We start from the raw sequence: 19,090 nt of genomic DNA, 5'->3' as shown, positions 1-19,090 counted from the left end.
TTTGATCACCTCAATCATTACTCCCTTTTTTTGATTGTTAACAAATAAGATAAATAATACTAGTCCCATACAAATTCCTGGGGCATGCCATTATTTACCTTTCTCCATTCGGAAAACTCGCCATTTAGTTCTACTCTGTTTCCTACTTTAACTAGTTACCAACCCACAATAAGACATTGCTTCCTATTTCATGAGAAACTTTTTCACACATCTTCTGAAGAGCCAGGCAGTCTGACTCTTATATGCATATTTGTACCTTCAGAGAATTCTAATAGATTAAGGCATGATTTCTTTTGCTAATCCCTTTGCTAGCTTTTCTCCATTAAACGATATGGCCAGCAGTTTTGTTCTTAACAATTGCTTCCACCATTTTACCCAACACTAAAGTCAGAATCACTGGCCTGTGAATACTTGAATTTCCTCTGGAGGTCTTTTTGAAATTTTTCATTACATTGGTTATTTTCAAGTATTGTTTCAGTGACAGATTTGAATGACAGGTTATAGTTTTGTATTTGAATTCCTATATAACTCTGGGATGAATACCATCAGGTCCTGATGATTTGCTACTATATAGTTTGTCAGTTTGCTCTAGCACCTCATTCAGATTCACACAAACTTGTTTCAGTTCTTCTGAATCATTACCTATAAAGAATGGTTTAGCTATTGGTGTCACCCCAACATCCTGTGCAGTAAAGATGGAACCAAAGAGTTCATTTAGTTTTTCTACTATGGTCTTATCCTACCTAGGTGCTTCTTTAACTCCCGGGTCATCTAATTTCCAGCTAACTCCTTTGCAGGTTTCATGTTTTTGATGTACTCTAAAAAGTTTTGTTGGGTTTTTTTTATTGCCTCTTTGGCAAGTTTCTTCTCAAATTCTCATCAGTCTCTGTCTGACTTATTAATGTTTTACATCTAATTTGCTATTACTAGTGCGCTTTCCTAGTTTCCTCATTAGATCCTGCCTTCCATTTCTTAAAAGATGCATTTTTTAATTCTTAATTGCCATTTTACAAAACTAGCCATGCTGGCAGACATTTGTTCTTCTTTTGAGAAAAAGCTGGGAACATTATTAAAGCTTTTCTTCCTTGCTTTTTCATGCACAGTACTTATATTTGCCACTATATGGACATCTTGAATTGAGCTATGAGGTCCAGTGAAATTGAGACATAATTTTCAAAATTGCCCACATTTTTGCAAAGTAGGTGTCTGTATTCATTTAAAACAAATAAGGAATCCAATCCAAATCAGGTGGATTTATTTCAGATTGTGGATAACAAATATGAATGAAACTTTTCTGCAAAATTAATAAGTTTGCCTTTGCATTTATTTTCATTTCCCATTAAAGTCTATGGGACAAACAAAACTCCATGATTTTGTTTTCTTCTCAAGGCAATTAGCAGTGCTAAGCAACTGGGGTGGGAAGGGAGAGGGAACAAAACAGGAAGCAGGACCAATCAAGGTCAAACTTTTATTAACCAGCCTGTCTGCATGGATTGACATTGACTTCCTCTTTTTTTTTTTTTTTTTAGATTAAAAGTTAGATCAGGCAGGCAGCACCATTTTGAGCTCTTTTGTCTCTGGGTGGGAAGAAAGAGGGTGGTTGAATTTTTGTTTCTCTGCATCTCATCTTGGAGTGAGGAAGTGTGTAAACTCTATGGGCCAGATTTTATAACATGCGCACAGGTATAGATTTGTGCGTGCAACCCGGCGCGCACAAATCTACGCCCGATTTTATAACATGCGCGCGCAGCCACACTTGTGCACCTTGCGCGCGCCGAGCCCTAGAGGAGCCCCGATTGCATTCCCCGTTCCTTCCGAAATCGGAGTGGCCTCAGAGGGAACTTTCCTTCCGCTCCCCCCACCTTGCCCTACCTAAATCCCCCCTACCTTTTTTGTCCTTTTTACGTCTGCCTCTGGCAGGCGTAACTTGCGTGCGCCGGCCAGCTGCCGGTGCGCGATCCCCCGGCACGGATGCTGTGCTGGAGGCCTCTGTCCCGCCCCCTTCCCGCCCCTTTTTCAAAGCCCCGGGACATACGTGCATCCCGGGGCTTGCGCTCGTCGCCGAGCCTATGCAAAATAGGCTCAGCGCGCGCAGGGGCACTTTATCGGGGTTATGCGCGTAAGTTACGCGCGTAACCCTTTGAAAATCTGCCCCTATGTATATGATGGTGGGCTGTTTTTCCATAAATGGTGTCTTCATCTGTAGAAAAAAAAGGACAACTGCTACTAGGTACAGACAGTAGGTGAGAGCAATGAGACGAGGAGTACATAGACTAACACTACAATACTTGCAAAAAACAAACCCTTTTCCATAGGCAGAGGGCAGTATGGACTCCTAGTGACTGTGACAAATTTCCATCATGACACAGGGAATAGGAGGAAGAGGAAGATGCAGTGGAAACAATGGCAGAGGGAGAGTGCCTGCTTCTAGAAAGGCACCTAAAACTTGAAATCCCAGTACATCCTGGGAACACTAGTAGTACTAACAGCATTTCCCCAACTCACACTAAAGAGAGACTTTTTCCTTAGGAGGAAACCACAGGAACAGGCAACATCAAGCAAGAAGAAGCTGAGGCTGAAAGAAGATGTGCTGCCTGCTGTTACTGTTAGTTCTGTTCCTAAAGTGCAGGGGCAGGAGAAGGCAGAGTCAGTGGAAGTAGAGGGTGGCCTTGACACTAGGAGTGAAGCAGCCAAAAGTAGTACAGCACTCTTTCCTGATGCCTCCTGAGAAATCTCTGCTGCAGATCCTGCAAGATTTATGTATTTAAAATACTTATATACCGCAGAATCCAAAGCTCTATGTGGTTTACAAAAGAATAAAACATCCATAATAATCAGGGACATACTGAACATAAAAAATAAAAACAAATTAAAAACAAAAATCATAAAAAGCAAAAAACAAAAGTATGTAAATCAAAATCATTTATACATCATAATAAGGTTTTCTAAATGGATTGGACTTGAGTTTTTTTTCTGAATGTTTTATAGTATCCTTCTTTCCTTAAGTCATTTTGGGAATCATACCAGGGCTCCTCAGACTCAGAGGAGACAGAACATCTAGTAGCTGAGGAAAAGTTGAGAGGGTCTATTTACTAGTGTGCTATCTTCCATTGAGTTAGTGAAGGCAGAAAGCAATTCTGCTGAGAAAAAGTGCATCCCCAGGAAGAGGAGGAATAGAGGGCTTGAGTGAAGCCTCTGGCCTTTTGCTTCTCGATCCCGTCAACCCCAGTGCCAGCAGCAGCATCCAAGCCTGTAGAGAGGAAGTCCTGAAAGAAATCTGAAGAATGGGGGCACTTCAGCACGAAGGAGGATATAAGTTTTTGCAGAATGCATTTAATATTGTAAGTCTCAGTAGAGGAAAAATGCTAGGGCGTCTTACAAACAATGCATCACATAAAAAGAGAGCATAGTCTTAAGGGGAGGTGCCAGTACTAGCCTGCAGACCTTGTCTGCTAGTCAAAGAAGTAGCAGAAGTAGAAAAGCACTAGAACAGAGGAAGTCCAGCCTCTTCCTCCAGTGAGGTGACAAAAGCAGTCTCAAACCTCAAGTCAGAGTAAGTCATCATGGAGCAGATGGGGTATGTTACCACCTCACTGTGCATAATAGGAGGCAGGCAGCATCAAAGGTGATTACACACTGCATTGGGGAAATGATTGCTCTGGATGACCAGCCATTACAGAAATTTGGGATTTAAGTGGCTGCTGCAGCAGTTAGCCCCTAATTACAAAATGCTTTTCTGGATAGAATTCAGTAGGCATGATATCCCTGGCCTGTACTCTCAGTGCCATACTTACATGAAGGTGGAGAGGGGAAGCATCCATTTCACTAGCGACATCTGGACCAGTCAGAACACAACACATGCCTATCTTTCCTTGATTGTATGTTGATGGCAGCTGTCCTGGGTGGGGTTGATACTATTCTGCTGTTTGCCATACCCAGCACTCTACCTTTTGGGAGTTTTGTGGTCACTCTGCTGTTTGCCATAGCCCATACTCTCTGCCTTGAGGGTTTTGATGCCACTGTGCAGCATGCCATGCCCCACACTCTTTCCCTTGGTGGTTTTGATGCCACTCTGCTATTTGCGTTCCCCACATGTATTATATTTATTTTATGTATTTAAAATTACTTGTATCCTACTTGTTGTTGTTCAAAAACATACATAAAGTAGTTTACAATTCAAGAATATACATTGATTTACATAAATATGTACAGATAGACTCAGTCATCACACCTTTCTACATCTTGGGGTTTTGATCCCACTCTATTTGCTATATCCTGCATTCTATGCCTTGGGGTTTTGATACCATTCTACTGTTTGCCATACCCTGCACTATAAGCCTTGGGGTGTTCATACCACTGTTTTTCCTGATTTGCCCCTCTCACTGTGCCTTGGTGTGTTTATGCCACTGCTGCTGCTACTTTGTTGCTCTGTAGATGCCTTGTATGTGCTTAAGCCACTTTCATTAGTGTCCTTGCTCCTCTATAGGTGATTTGTGTTCATGCAACTATTGCTGGTGCCCTTTCTTGCTCTGTAGATGGCTTGTGGTGTTCATGCCATTGCTGTTGCTGCTCTTTATTCTTCTTTAGGTGCTTTGTAGTATTTATGCCACTATTCTTGGTATCCATTACTTCTCTTTAGTTGCCTCATGGTTGGTGCCCTTTCTTCTTTAGGTGCCTTGTGGGGTTCAGGCCACCATTGCTTGTGCCCTTTGTTGCTCTTTAGATGCCTTGGGGGGAGGGGGAGTCTTCATACCTCTTTTATTGGTGTTTTTTGTCCCTCATATGAAGCCTTATGGTGGGTGGCTGCTTTGTGCCTTTCTTGGTGCTTTGGGGTCTTCATGCCGCTGTTTGTGCAGCTTTTAGCCTCTACCAGTACCTTGTTTGTTCATGCCACCCTTGGTGTGTTGCTTTGCACCTTTTTTTTAGTACATTTGGGTCTTCATTCCACTGTTGGTATCCTGGTTACTCTTGCTGCTGCTTTGCTAATTTCACGGTAGCTGGAATGTGGCTGCCTCTGTATGAACTGTTTTGCATGGTTTATTTATTATTTATTTATTTATTTATTTATATTCTTTTATATACCGAAGTATAGCTGAGTGCCTTCACCCCGGTTTACAGTGAAACAACTTATGCCTTGGGCTATTTAGTGCAACTTTGATGCATTCTTGGAGTCTCAGCTCTTCCCATTTCTGATGCCTACCCACAAATTTCATTAGAATTCATTAGAATATCAAAATTTTGGAGCCCAAAATAGAATGCCTTGCTTCCCCCATTGACTTTAATGGGAAATTAATGAATAAATAACAATGTTTTAATTTTAAACAAATGAAATGAAATAAGAACATAAGATGCCATAAGGGTCCTCAAGCCCAGTATCCTATTTCCAACAGTGGCCAATCCAAGACACAGGTATTTGGCAAGTGCCTAAATGTTAGATAAATCACAAGCTACTAATGCTTATTAATTACCATAATAGCAGTTTATGGATTTTTCCACTAGGAACTTATCCAAACCTTTTTTAAACCCAATTACGCTAACTGCTGTAACCACATCCTGTGACAATGTATTCCACAGTTTAACTAAGCACTGAGTGAAAAATAATTTTATACAATTTGTTTTAAATGAGCTACTTGCTAACTTCATGGAGTGCCCCCTGGTCCTTCTATTATGTGAGAGTAAATAACTGATTTACATTAACTTGTTCAAGTCCTTTCATAATTTTGTAGACTTCTATCATATCCCCCCTCAGTCGTTTCTTCTTCAAACTGAACAGCCCTAACTTCTCTAGCCTTTCCTCATAGGGCAGCCGTTCCATGGCCCTTATCATTTTGATTGCCCTTATCTGCACTTTCTCCAGTGCAGCTATATCCTTTTTGAGATGCGGTGACCAGAATTGCACACAATGCACTCTCCATGGAGCGATACAGAGGCATTATGTCATCCTCCGTTTTATTTGCCATTCCTTTCCTAATAATTCCTAATATGCTGTTTGCTTTTTTGATCACCACAGCTGACAATTTCAATGTATTATCCACTATGATGCCTAGATCTCTTTCCTGGATGGTAACTCCCAAGATAGAACCTAACATATTGTATAATTAAAGCAAGGGTTATTTTTTCCTGTATGCATCACTTTGCATTTGTCCACATTGAATTTTATCTGCCATTTGGAAGCCCAGTCTTCCAGTCTCACAAGGTCTTCCTGCAATTCATCGCAATCTGCTTGAGATTTACCTACTCTACATAATTTAGTGTCATCCGCAAATTTGATTACCTCACTCGTACCCCTTTCCAGATCATTTATAAATATATTGAAAAACACTGGTCCAAGTACAGCTCCCTGAGGCACTCCACTGTTTACCCATTTCCCGTATGAAAACTGACCATTTAATCCTACTCTGTTTCTTGTCTTTTAACCAACTTGCAATCCACAAAAGGACATCACTGCCTATCCCATGACTTTTTAGTTTTCTTCGAAACCTCTCATGCAGGACTTTGTTGAATGTCTTCTGAAAACCCAAATAGTCCACATCTACTGGCTCACCTTTCTCTACACGTTTATTTATCCCTTCAAAAAATGTAGGAGATTTGTGAGGCAAGACTTCCCTTGGTAAATCCATGTTGGCTGTGTCCCATCAAATCATGTTTATCTAAATATTTTGTGATATTATTCTTTATAACAGTTTCCACGATTTTTCCAGGCACTGAAGTAAGGCTCACCAGTCTATAATTTTCAAGATCACCCCTGGATCCCTTTTTAAATATAGGTGTTACATTGGCCATCTTCCAGTCTTCAGGTACATCAGATGATTTTAATGGTAGGTTACAAATTAATTGAAATAGGTCTAAAATTTCATTTTTTAGTTTTTTACGAACTCTGGGGTGTATATCATCCAGTCCAGGTGATTTACTACTCTTCAGTTTGTCAATCAGGCCAACCCCATCTTCCAGGTTCATCGTGATTTGGTTGAGTTGATCTGAATCATCACTCAAGAAAACCTTCTCCGAAACGGGTATCTCTCCAACATTCTCTTCAGTAAACACCGAAGCAAAGAAATCGTTAAGTCTTTTCGTGATGGCCTTATTTTCTCTAAGTGCCCTTTTAACCCCTTGATCATCCAACGGTCCAACCAACTCCCTCTCAGGCTATCTGCTTCAGATATATTTTAAAATGTTTTTATTGTGAGTTTTTGCCTCTATGGCCAACTTCTTTTCAAATTCTCTCTTAGCCTGCCTTTTCAATGTCTTACATTTCAGCTTGCCAATGCTTATGCTTTATCCTATTTTCTTCAGATGGATCCTTCTTCTAATTTTTGAATGAAGATCTTTTTGCTAAAATAGCCTCTGTCACCTCACCTTTTAACCTTGCTAGTAATTGTTTTGCCTTCCTTCCAACTTTGTTAATGCGTGGAATACATCTGGACTGTGCTTCTAGGATTGTATTTTTTAATAATGTTCATGCACACTTTTTACCTTTGTAGCTGCACCTTTCAGGGAGGCAGAGCTGGCTGATCGACGGAGGCCGACTGGAGCTTCGCCAATACCAGCCCATGTTCCCCATAGGTTGATCCCTTGGGTGCCGGGGCCGACTGTTCTTAGGCGGGCCTCCGTCAGATGATTCCCAGTAGATGAGGTGGTAATCAGCCAGGGACCAGAAGAGGTAATAGGAAAGCCGAAACAGGTCCAGATGAGGCAGGGATCCAGAGACCCGCGCGCCAAAGGGAACCAGAGGCAAAGACAGGTAGCGCCCGAATAAAAGTAGGCCAGAGCCTAAAAGTCTAAGTCCAGGGAGATACCAGAAGACGTAATAGAGAGCAGGCTGGCGTCAGGGCAGGCAGCAGACATGGAAAGGCGGTCAAATGAGCAGGGGTCAAAACCAGAAGTCATTCCAAGCGTGGTCTAGACGTAGCGAGAGTCAAAGCTAGAAGTCAGTTCAACAAGACAAGGACGGAACCAGGTATGGATCAGGAACGTAGACAGATCAGGAACGAGCACACGACAAGCATAGAGACCTGTTGCCAAGGCAAGGAACTAGTGGCTGGGACTTGCCTTATATACCAGGGCCCAGTGACATCATCATCTGGGGCCACGGGTTGGATTCCTGCCGCAGCCCCTTTAAAACCTGGCAAGGCACATGCGCGCACATGCCCAAAGGGCGGCATGGAGCTGGATGGCGGCGTCTCCCCGCGGCACACGTGGGGAGACCCACCGGGAGAGAGAGGGATCCTTAGTGGAGCAGGGACAGCAGAGTAGGTTCGGGGGAGGACGAACCAGGACTGGAAGCTGGGCACCTAGGGTAAGTGGGACCAGATGTGGGCCTGCCGCGGACAGGACACACAACACCGATACTGATCCCATGCCATTTTGGTCACTCTTTTTTCTGGATTGCCTCTGTCCTGTCTCTATCCTTTTTCAGGTACGGGCTCCAGAAAAGAACACAATACTCCAGGTGAGGCCTCACCAAGGACATATACAAGGGCATTATCGCCTCCTTTTTCTTACTGGTTATTCCTCTCTCTGTGCAGCCCAGTATCCTTCTGGATTTAGCTGTTGCCTTGTGACATTGCTTCGCCATCTTCATATCACTTGACAATATCACCACAAGATCCCTCTCTTGGTCTGTGCAAATCAATCTTTCTCGACGCCCCCCACCCCCCTGTTATGTACAGCTCTTTTGGATTACCAATCCCAGGTGCATGACTCTGCACTCCTTAACAATGAATCCCAGGTGCCAAATCTTCAACCACTCTTCAAGCTTTCTTAAATCACTTTTCATTCTCTCTGCTCTTTCAGGCGTGTCCACTTTGTTGCAGATCTTGGTATCATCCGCAAATAGACAAACTTCTGCAATGTTGCTCACAAAGATATTCAACAAAACCGGTCCCAATACCAATCTTTGTGGCACTCTACTGAACACGGTTCTCTCTTCAGAGTAGGTTCCATTTACGATTACATGCTAACTCCTATCAGTCAACCAGTTTGTAATCCACGCCACTACCTTGGTGCTCACTCCCAAGCTTTTTATTTTATTCACAAGCTTCCTATGCGGGATCATATCAAAAGCTTTGCTAAAAACCAAGTAGATCACATTGAGCGCTCTTCCTTGATCCAATTCTCTAGTCACTCAATCAAAAAAATCAATCAGATTTGTCTGACAGGACCTTACCCTGGTGAATCCATGCTGGCTCATGTCCAGCAACCCACCCGATTGTAGTTAGTTCACTATCCTTTTCTATCAGCAGGGTCTCCATTAATTGTTCCACTACTGAGGTGATGCTAACTGACCTGTAGTTTCCAGCCTCATCTCTACTACCAACCTTGTGAAGCAGGACCTCAGGTAACCAGGGGGAACTGCAGGCTGCATTATCTCTATCTTTTCTCTGCCAGAATGAAGGACAGATATTGTAAGGCCTCTCTCCTTACCCCGTCTTCTCTTTCTCCTGCCCAATCTGTCCTACTCTCTGCATCCTAGCAGGGAGAAGGAAGGAGTGAAAAGCTGGGCAGTCCTACCAACCTCTTTCTAGCAAGGAGAGAGAAGCCCATGACCCTCTTGATGGGCCTGTAGATACACCACAGCAGGTGAATCCCCAGTTCAACCTACTGAGGAGTCACCAATGAGAGGACTAGGGATGAGGAGAGGATGCAGGGGGAGACCCTGTATGGCTTCTACTGCATCCCTTCACCTTCACCTAATTTTTACATCAGCTGTTTCCTAGCTTCAAGAAAAAGCAAACATGATAAATGGTATTGAATTTAGGTATTAATAAACTATCAAAATGTGCATTTTTAAAGTATGATAATATTGCATAGCTAATGCTTAAAAAACAGATTGAAAACACACCTGATTTAAAGTGTAAAAACGTTGGTCACATGTGCACATCATTTGACCAAACTTTTATCACTTTAGTACGTAGGAATCTTCTGTATTTATTTAAATTCTGAATCTTCATTTTAGTTTTGTTTTAGTTTTGCAAACATTTCACTTTGGTGTTAGAGCTGTTTTATTATTTTTACAAGAAATAGCTCTAAGGGTGTGCCAGACAGGAGCAACATGAGTTGAGCTGTTTTTGCCAGAATTCAGAAATTATGCTGAGGTGATGGGGCTTGGAGATAGCTCTGCACAGCCGGATTAACTTGCTGACAAAAGAAGGGATAGGATTCCTCCCTACCCCCTCCACCCCCCCCCAAAGGAGACTTTCCTTCCCGCCCCTGGTCGGCATGGATATCTTAAACTGTCCAGCTTTATCCTCAGAGCAGGAAGGGAGGAAGGCCAGATACTCCTTGCTTCCATCCTAGTGAGTAAAAAGCGGATTCCATAAAATGACTACATAGAAACATGGGACGTTGCAACCCAAAGGGTATCTGGCTGAAAAGAGAAACCTAGCCTACCATTTTACAAAATAATTTCATAAAGGTAAATTAGTGGTTTAATTACTTTAAATGTAAATGCTCTTTATTTATTTTAAAATTTCTGTATTCTGCAGTTTACAACAATGCCGTAATACCTTTTAATGTTGTATATATTTTTTTTTATGTTTCAGATGATCACTCCCGGATACTACTGAAAGCTGAAAATAGCCATGATAATTCAGATTATATCAATGCGAGTCCAATTGTAAGTATCAAATCTGTTTCTCCAAATTCTTTTTTTTTTGGGGGGGGGGGGGGGGGGAGGGGTGGTGTTTAGGGAGTCTGGTGTATTCAGCGGCGGATTCCCGATGAAGACCGGCCCGGGGATTCGCCGCCCAAGCCGGCCCAGGACATACCATGTGGTCTGAGCGCGGCTCTGTCACGGCCGCGCTCGGCAGACCCCACGTGACTAGCGCGACCAACCCACCGGGGGATGCCCGATCCCCCGATAGGCCAGTCTGCCCCGGGTGTATTCCTCTTGCTCCTTTGGACTTCCAGGTCAGTTACAGCTGGCCTTTGTTGGCATACAACACTATGAGCCTTCATTCACTATTATCTGGCTCTTTTCACCTGTTTTTTGTGTCCCCCATCAACAGTCTAAATCAATGGTCCTTAACCCAGTCTTGGGACACTCTTAGCCAGTCAGATTTTCAGGACATCCACATTGAATAGTCATGAGGTAGATCTGAATGCTCTGCCTCCATTGTATGCAAATCTCTCTCATGCCTATTCATTGTGGGTGTCCTGAAAATGTGACTGGCTAGGCGTGACCCAATGACCGGGTTGATAACTCCTGGTCTAGATAATGCATCAGTAGTCTTTAATCAGGGGCCACAGGTCATGGTTTCTTCCAGAGCCTGTAAGCATGCACCCTGAATCTGGCCACTAGGTCACCATTGTGTGATGACTGAGACTCCTCCTGGCAGGGGCTGGGAACGCTGACTCTGCAGCATCCCCAAGGAATTGTGTGCAGGTCATCCACAGGGCAATGTGCAGCACTTGACACTTAGCCATCAGGTCAGCCCCAGATTCTTTATTTTAAGGTTGCTAGTGCTGTCCCCAAATCAGCAGGATTGTCTAGACCTACCTCTGTGTCACAGCCTTACTAAGCATGCCCATCTGGTTCCATGTCAAGAGGGCCAAACTGATAGGATCATTTATCATTTTACCATAAATGTCAGTCAGGCTAGGTAGAGAGTACAGTGTCCTAATCTACTTTTCTTTCAACTCTGTCTTCCAAATGAATCCCAATCTTCACAGGTGTCTACTGTGCTGTTTTTACCCGTGTCAGGGGATCTAAAACTGCCCCCCAAGCCTACCACACCCTCGACCCCCTCACCTCGAGCCTTAAGTCCACCCTATTATAATGCTATAAATAGCAAAGTGACTCCAATTTGCTATATTCTCTCTCTCTCTCTCTCTCTCTCAATGTGATAAAACATTTTCTGGCTGGTGTACTGCAGATTGCATTCACAATCTGTAGAAAATTTGCCTGGCTACACCCCCTTTTTCTAACATAGGCAATGGGCTTGCTGTAAATAATATAGCAAAATGATGAATCCAGGCCTGAGTTAGTTCTAGTTTTGTTCCCACTGAATGCATGGACTTGTAGTTCTGATATGTTAAGAAGCTGGATGGAATGGGATTAAAGGCATGGATGGTTCAGCCTGACCCTTTTCACATGGAGTTACATGGACACCCTAGTACTGCCATTAAAAAAAACCAAAAAAAACCAGCTAGCTAAGCGCAGTAGCATGAATATGGAAAGGGATTGCCATGGTTAAAGTATGAAAACAGACAATCCTTTAACACCTTGAGAATAGCGAAACTCTGCTTTGATATATGCCATTCTGAATTGTACTTCGTTTCTGGCAGACAGATACTGAAACAGATAAAAAAAAGTGCAAGTAGTTTTTCTCTTTCTTACATATACACTTATCTGAAATCGGAATCGTATTTATGGTTCTGAAGTACATCAGAAGATACTTTTCTGCAGCGTGTTCCTGTATAAGAAGCCATCAGTGAGAATTTAAGTTTAGCTAGTGCAGATACCTGTCACATGGATCAGATTGCCTTTTATGGTACTTCTGTGTTTTACAGTGCTTAGGTTAGAGGTGAGTGATTTAGCGCACCGCAGGGCGGGCATTAATAATGCAAGATCAAGAGAACTGCTGAATTAGACCAGGCTTCTAGAAGTGCTTGTCTTCTAATGAGGCCAGAGCATAAATAATTACTTTTCAAACCAGGGAGGGGAAGCCTCCAGTGGCTTGCTGGTGGATCAGTATCTCCAGCTTTGAGGGTCAGGGGTCCAGTCTCCAGCTGGGGCTCACTCAGCCTTGACTTAATCCTAAATGAGTGCCCTGATTCTTGATGAAAAAGGATTGTGTGGTGGCCAGTGGGCTGGCCAACTGCTCTTGTGTTTTTAGCAATAATAATAATAGATGGCATATACAATATTTCATTTTTTTCATTCAGATTTGATTACATGCCAATCATATATCTAGGCAAGTTACAATAAAACATTTCAGAACAAAATTATTTTTTATTTTATATTAATCACTTCTATAAACCACTCGAGGCGATTTACAAAATACTATAAAAATAGTTCAGCTATCATGATCCCCTCAAATCAAATTAAATCCCATGCAAAAAAATCCTACCCATTCACTAAAACAAAACCAGGCCCCCCCCCCCCCTCACCCATTAAAATCCTAATCAGCAATCATCTTTTAAACCTAGTCTTGACGAATACCATGTAAGGGCTCCATTCATTAAATAACTAAACTTTTCTTATCTCAACCCCTTACGGGCATAACCCCATCGTAGCTGAATCACAATGCGAAACAATCATGCTTTGATCATCTTAGAAAATTTCATTTAATCTTTTTGCAATTGGCATTCCCAAGAAAGGTTAAGTTACAATGGAGTGACAATGACTGAGAATGCTTTAGATCTAAACTTCTGCAAACGGATTTCCTTAATACTAGGTACGACTAACATTTTTTCTTGCAAAGAACGCAAGCTCTACTTTGGAACACAAAGCATTAACCAAGTTTGCAAATACTTGGGACCCAGTCTGTTTGCCACCAGTGATAGAATTTTAAACCTGATCCTAGATTGTATCGTCACCCAGTGTTGTTACGCGGGCCGAGCCGCAGCAGACCCGCGGCTCGGCCCCCCTCACCTCTTTCAAAGTGATCCAGCATCTGGACCCTCGTCTGTGGTGGCTGTGGGCCGCCGGCTCCGTCCTCGGGCCGCCCCTGGGGCCTCCGGCTCTGCTGCAGCTCCTAATGCTCCGCGTCGGGCCTCTCCGCGTGGCCCGCGAAGAGGCGCTGTCCCGACCAGTGCCGCGCAAAGCTAGTCTTTAAATAGGGCCCATGGCGGGAACCTGGCCACAGCCCTGGATGATGACGTCGGCAGAGCTCCAGTATATAAGCCCGGGCTCCGCTCTCTCAAATTGCCTTTGCAACAGGTCCCCTCGCTAGTCAAGTACTCGTTGCTTCTTCAGTTCCTGGTTCCCTATCCTGATTGCCTTCGTTCCTGTTTCCTTGTTCCTGTGTTCCTGTTCCTTCGTCTCTCCTTCGGATTGCTGACCTGGTTTGACCTCTGCATTGCCTAACTACTCTGTTGCCTCTCTCCAGCCCCGGACCTCTACATTGCCTGACTACTCCGTTGCCTCTCTCCAGCCCCGGACCTCTGCATCGCTTGACCTCGCTGTTGCTTCTCTCCAGCCCTGGACGTCTGCTTCGTCTGACCATCCTTTTGACTCTCTCCTCATCTAGACCTCAGCCTTGCTTGCCACTGCTTCCAGATTGCCGTCAGCCCTGATCCCAGCTTGCTTATTTATTTATTTATTTATTTATTTTTAATTTTTATATACTGAAGTTCTTGTATGGACTACAAATCAATCCGGTTTACATAAAAACGAAGAACTGCTCAACAGAGAGCGGAGCTTTACATGGAACCGAGGAACATATGGAACAGTATAACTGATTGACAATTGCTTAAAGACGCCTCTTCAGCTTTTGTCCTGGACGTGGTTCATTCAGGCTTCGGCCTGCTCTTGCTTGGGCGCCCTCTGTTAAACTGTGTTCCTATTGGCACCTGGGTCTCCAGGACTCCGCTTTGTCCAGTACAGACTGATACCTATGCTAGTTGCTGCCTCTGGGCTGACCTCGATCCACCCATCGACGATCACTGACGGAGGCCACCTAAATCCAGCCGATCCCGGCACCCAAAGGCTCAACCCGTGGAGAATGAGGGCTGGTATTGATGAAGCGCCAGCCGGCCTCCGTCCATCAGCCCTCTCTGCCTGCTGACGGTGGGGACCCGTAGGATCCCTCCTATGGTTAGCGCCAACCCCCACCTCGGCCCAAGGGTCCACCTCCGGCGCAACAAGTATAGCCTGAATAACAAAGGAGTCACATGGTTTCTATACCTTAAACCCCCCAAGATCTTTGCTACTGTGTTATAGATCAACTGTAATCTGTTAAGGGTTCCTTAAGATAACTCTTTAGGAATAGCATTACAGTAATTTAAATGGCCACCATTTGGATCGACTTCAACCAGTTTATATCGTTTTGAAGGTGCAGTCTCCAGAATTGCATACAGTATTCCAAATGAGGTCTATACAGGGAACCTATATAGGGGCAGTATCACCTCCATTTTTCTGCAGATCATTCTTCTCTCTAATGCAGCCAAGTTTGCTATTGCTTTATCTACCTGTTTGGCCATCTTAATATCATCAAATACAATCACCCACAGATCCCGCTCTTTTGTGCTTAGAAGAATTTCACACTTAGTACTCTGTCTCCCTTGGGTTTGTTCAGCCTATATACATAACTTTATATTTTTTAGCATTAAATCTTAGTTGCCAGACCCTAGACCATTCCACGAGCTTTGCATACCTTCCAGGCTGTCTACCCTGTTGTGGATTTTGGTATGATTAGCTAAATGACAAACCTTTCCCGACATTCCTCCTGCAGTGTTGCTCATGAAAATGTTGAAAATAACCAGTCCAAGGACTGATCCCTGAGGCACCCCACTAGTAACATCCCCTCCTTCTCGGCGTGAATTCCATTTGCCACTGTCACCTCCCACTCAACCAGTTTCTAATCCAGTCAGTCACTTTAAGGCCCATCCCAAGGGTGCTCAATTAATTTATAAATCACCTATGTGGAACCATGTCAAAGACCTTACTGAAATCCAAGTATACTACATCTAGTTTTCTCCTTTGATCCAACTCTCTATTCATCCAATCAAAGAAACTGATCTGATTCATCTGACAAGATCTACCTCTGGTACAACTGTGCTACCTTGGATCTTGCAATTCATTGGATTCCAGAAACTGCATGATCTTCTTTTTTGCAGCATTTCCATTCATTTGCTCACCACAGAGGTCAGACTAGCTGGCCTGAAGTTACCAGCCTCCTCATTACTTCCAATTTTATGAATAGGAACCATATGCACCCTGGAACTACACTCAACTCTAAAGAAGCATTGCAGTGAAGCTGCCAGAACTTCTCTTAGTACCCTTGGATGAATGACATCCTGCACCACTGCCAGATCTAATTTAAGTTCAGTTAGTTCCTCCATTTTTCTAAAAATCCTTGTGGTCTTAAAGCTGCAGTACTAGCTAAGAACATGAGAACATGCCATACTGGGTCAGACCAAGGGTCCATCAAGCCCAGCATCCTGTTTCCAACAGTGGCCGAACCTGGCAAGTACCCAAAAACTAAGTCTATTCCATGTTACCATTGCTAATAATAGCAGTGGTTATTATATAAGTCAACTTAATAGCTAGCATGATAAAATAACGTGTGTATTTCTTTCCCCGTTACTTTCTTCCTATCTGGGCTTTATTTCTCCATTTGATTAATATTTTTCCAAATATTTCATTGCTTTTTTAAAATACTTTTTGGAGCAAAAGATGTGCCCCACACCCATGTTTTTAAACTCTCTCTCTTGAATCCACCCTTCATCTCTTCATATATTAGTCATATACTATTCAAATCAACAGGTCATCTGCATGGCTTTCTCTGAGGATCCACTCAGTAGTGCTCTGGGAATAGCCAAGGAAAAGGAGATTTCAAAACACTTTATTTTTCCTTTGAAATTTTATACAATTCCAAATGAGAAAGTAGAATTTTAATGATTTTAAGGGGAGGCGAAGATGAGTTGTCCTTGCTTTTCCTGCTAAATGTGAAAACACAATGAATGTCATCATTCTAACGGCAGTCTTCAAACTCAAGCCCAAAATAGCAATGTAATGGTTTTAATTCCAAGCTAATTTGTTGAATAATAAATCTTAACTAGTATTGCCACTTTTATTCTTGAAACCTAGATTGAATTTCCTTATTCTAACATACCTGAAAGGGTTGTTGGGGAAAAGGTAAGAGGAGAATGGAGAGGATGCCTCTCTCAAAATCTGTAGTGCATTCCTGCTGCTCTTTACTATTTCATATTTCTATAAACAGAAGGCAAAGTGATTATATTCCATGATATGAAACCAAGATGGACATCTCCCTTTCAGTTCCCTCTACACTAGCACAGAATAGTGTGATGATCAATCTGCTTCTAGCAGCTGAAATGTGTGCAATTACAGCACAAGGAGACCCTGACTGTGCAGAATAAAACTGTGATAATTACATCTGTCATACTTGTATTTAGACTTCATTAAATTTGGGGAGAAATCATCCACTAGTAAATAATGTGCAATCTTTGCTTTTAAATCAGAGGTCACGACAGAAAATAGCAATTCTGTTTTCCCCTTGTAGAGTGTCAGAGAGGAAAAACCAGCAGCTACCATTTTATTTAAAATGCACAGTGTGCTTATTATTGAAGACAACAGACTGAGGAATGTGATTACCATGACAGCTTGTTGAAAAGCAACACTGAAATTTGATCATCATCCAGAATGCAATAGGAAATCTAGAATTGTGCTTTAGAACAGGCTTACATTTTTTTTTTCCCATTTCATTACAGTAAGCTAACAATTTGGGATCCCCATTGAAAAACTGAGTATCTGAGGTTCAAAAATTCCAAGAAGATTAATAGCATTTAACCTGGGCAGCCACTTCTACCCGTCGCAGAGAGTGTGGTGTCTACCACAATATTCAGCAATAGGCCATACAAAATAACAGAGTTAGGAATGGGGGTAAATAAGGCCGTAGCTTTATTGATGGATTAATATAAGTATATTTTATCCTAAACCCATTAGACACACATTCTAACCAAGGGTTAGGAGTGAATATGAATGACCACAAGGGAGAAAGGACAAAAGTTTGCTAACAGATCACTGCTGGACCTCTAGACCTGTCACCTACAAGCAGGCTCTGGTTCTTCTGCAGCTGTAAAATAGGACTTTACCATTAATTCACCATATGCAAGCAGTCTTGTTCAACTGAGACAACCAATCTGTTGTCACACCGGGGCCACTGTGATCTTGATGATAGACAGTCCCTTGACACCATCTGTGAATCCATAATTCCATCACATAATTCTACCCCAGGCCACCAACCTCCTTAGGCTCGCCACTTCTGCCATAGGACCCAGGCAACCTGTGCTGGCTTGGCTGGGACTCCCCACTAAAGCTGTAACCTCTGAGTTCTTATCAGAACATAACTTTCAAAATAGCTCGTTTCAAAGTATTTGGCGAGAGTCCCTGTGCTAAATCTAAAAAGTGAACCCTATCTTTGTGGAAAAGTTCAGCACACTCAATGCACAGCCAGTCATGTCGCACATGGTAAACCCCCATGTCGAATAGCACAGATATCAACGTGCTTATTCAGCTTGGCAACCCATCAGCCCCATAAGTGGGAGCGCTGGAACCAGTGATCAGGATTAGCCTCAGACCATAAAAGGTAAATGGCGGGCATCAACAATGCAATGAGTGCAATGTCACTTCTAATGTTTTCGAGCAATAGCTAGCTGGGAATCTCCCCCAGGTTGTTATCTCCCAAGTGAATTGCCAGTACTTTGGGAGAGGTTGATCTGACCAGCAACTGACACAGGAGGGGGATGAGCTGATCCCAACGCATCCTCCTCCTGCAGAGCCATCACACAATCACATCCCACACAGTCAGGCCCAAATATGTACCCAGATTGCCTTTTCTGGCCAGGTATTCTGCCTAAAACACAAGACTGTCCCATGATCCAGATTATCTGTTGCTGCCAGCCAAAGTCTGCAAGTCAGAATAAGAGATAAGGGGATCACAATCTACCAATATGCTGTATGGTACATCCAGATAAGCAGAAAAATTTGGGACACTCCTTTAGAACTGGTGCTGCATCTAGTGAAGCAGCATATGGCCTGTCAGCTCGCATTACTGATGGATTGCTTCAGGATGGCACTAAATTAGAACGTTCTGCCGCCTTGCACCCTGTATGAGATATAACGCACAGCATTTACAACAGGGCAAGTGGTTAGCCTGGGGAACCCTTGTCAAAATAATGGTCACATTATGGTCTTTGGTCAGTTTTGGATCTCCTAACTTTTTGTCATAGATGGGCATTGGATATAGAAACATCAGAGGCTAGTAGACCAGAACTATCCACCTGTGAATTTGCCACAGCGACAACCTTGTTCACTCTTAAGGCAGCAAACAAAGCGATGGTAAATGCTACCCAAAAGACATCAAGCTTGAAACGATCAGCTACTACACCAGGTAAAACATGCCAT

General features: G+C 43.0%; 1 protein-coding gene across 1 annotated transcript in view; it reads left to right on the top strand.

Moving 5' to 3' along the window:
- Window positions 1-19,090, top strand: part of LOC115083221 (receptor-type tyrosine-protein phosphatase N2-like) — a 322,268-nt gene that overhangs the window by 123,763 nt on the left and 179,415 nt on the right. The window contains exon 6 of the mRNA XM_029587030.1: window positions 10,542-10,615. Coding sequence (XP_029442890.1) covers window positions 10,542-10,615 — 74 coding nt within the window. The remainder of the gene's footprint in view (window positions 1-10,541; window positions 10,616-19,090) is intronic.

The sequence above is a fragment of the Rhinatrema bivittatum genome, chromosome 2 (genome assembly GCF_901001135.1).
Source record: "Rhinatrema bivittatum chromosome 2, aRhiBiv1.1, whole genome shotgun sequence".
Lineage (NCBI taxonomy): Eukaryota > Metazoa > Chordata > Amphibia > Gymnophiona > Rhinatrematidae > Rhinatrema > Rhinatrema bivittatum.
The sequence above is the reverse complement of the archived record's forward strand: the minus strand, read 5'-3'. Positions and strand labels throughout refer to the sequence as shown.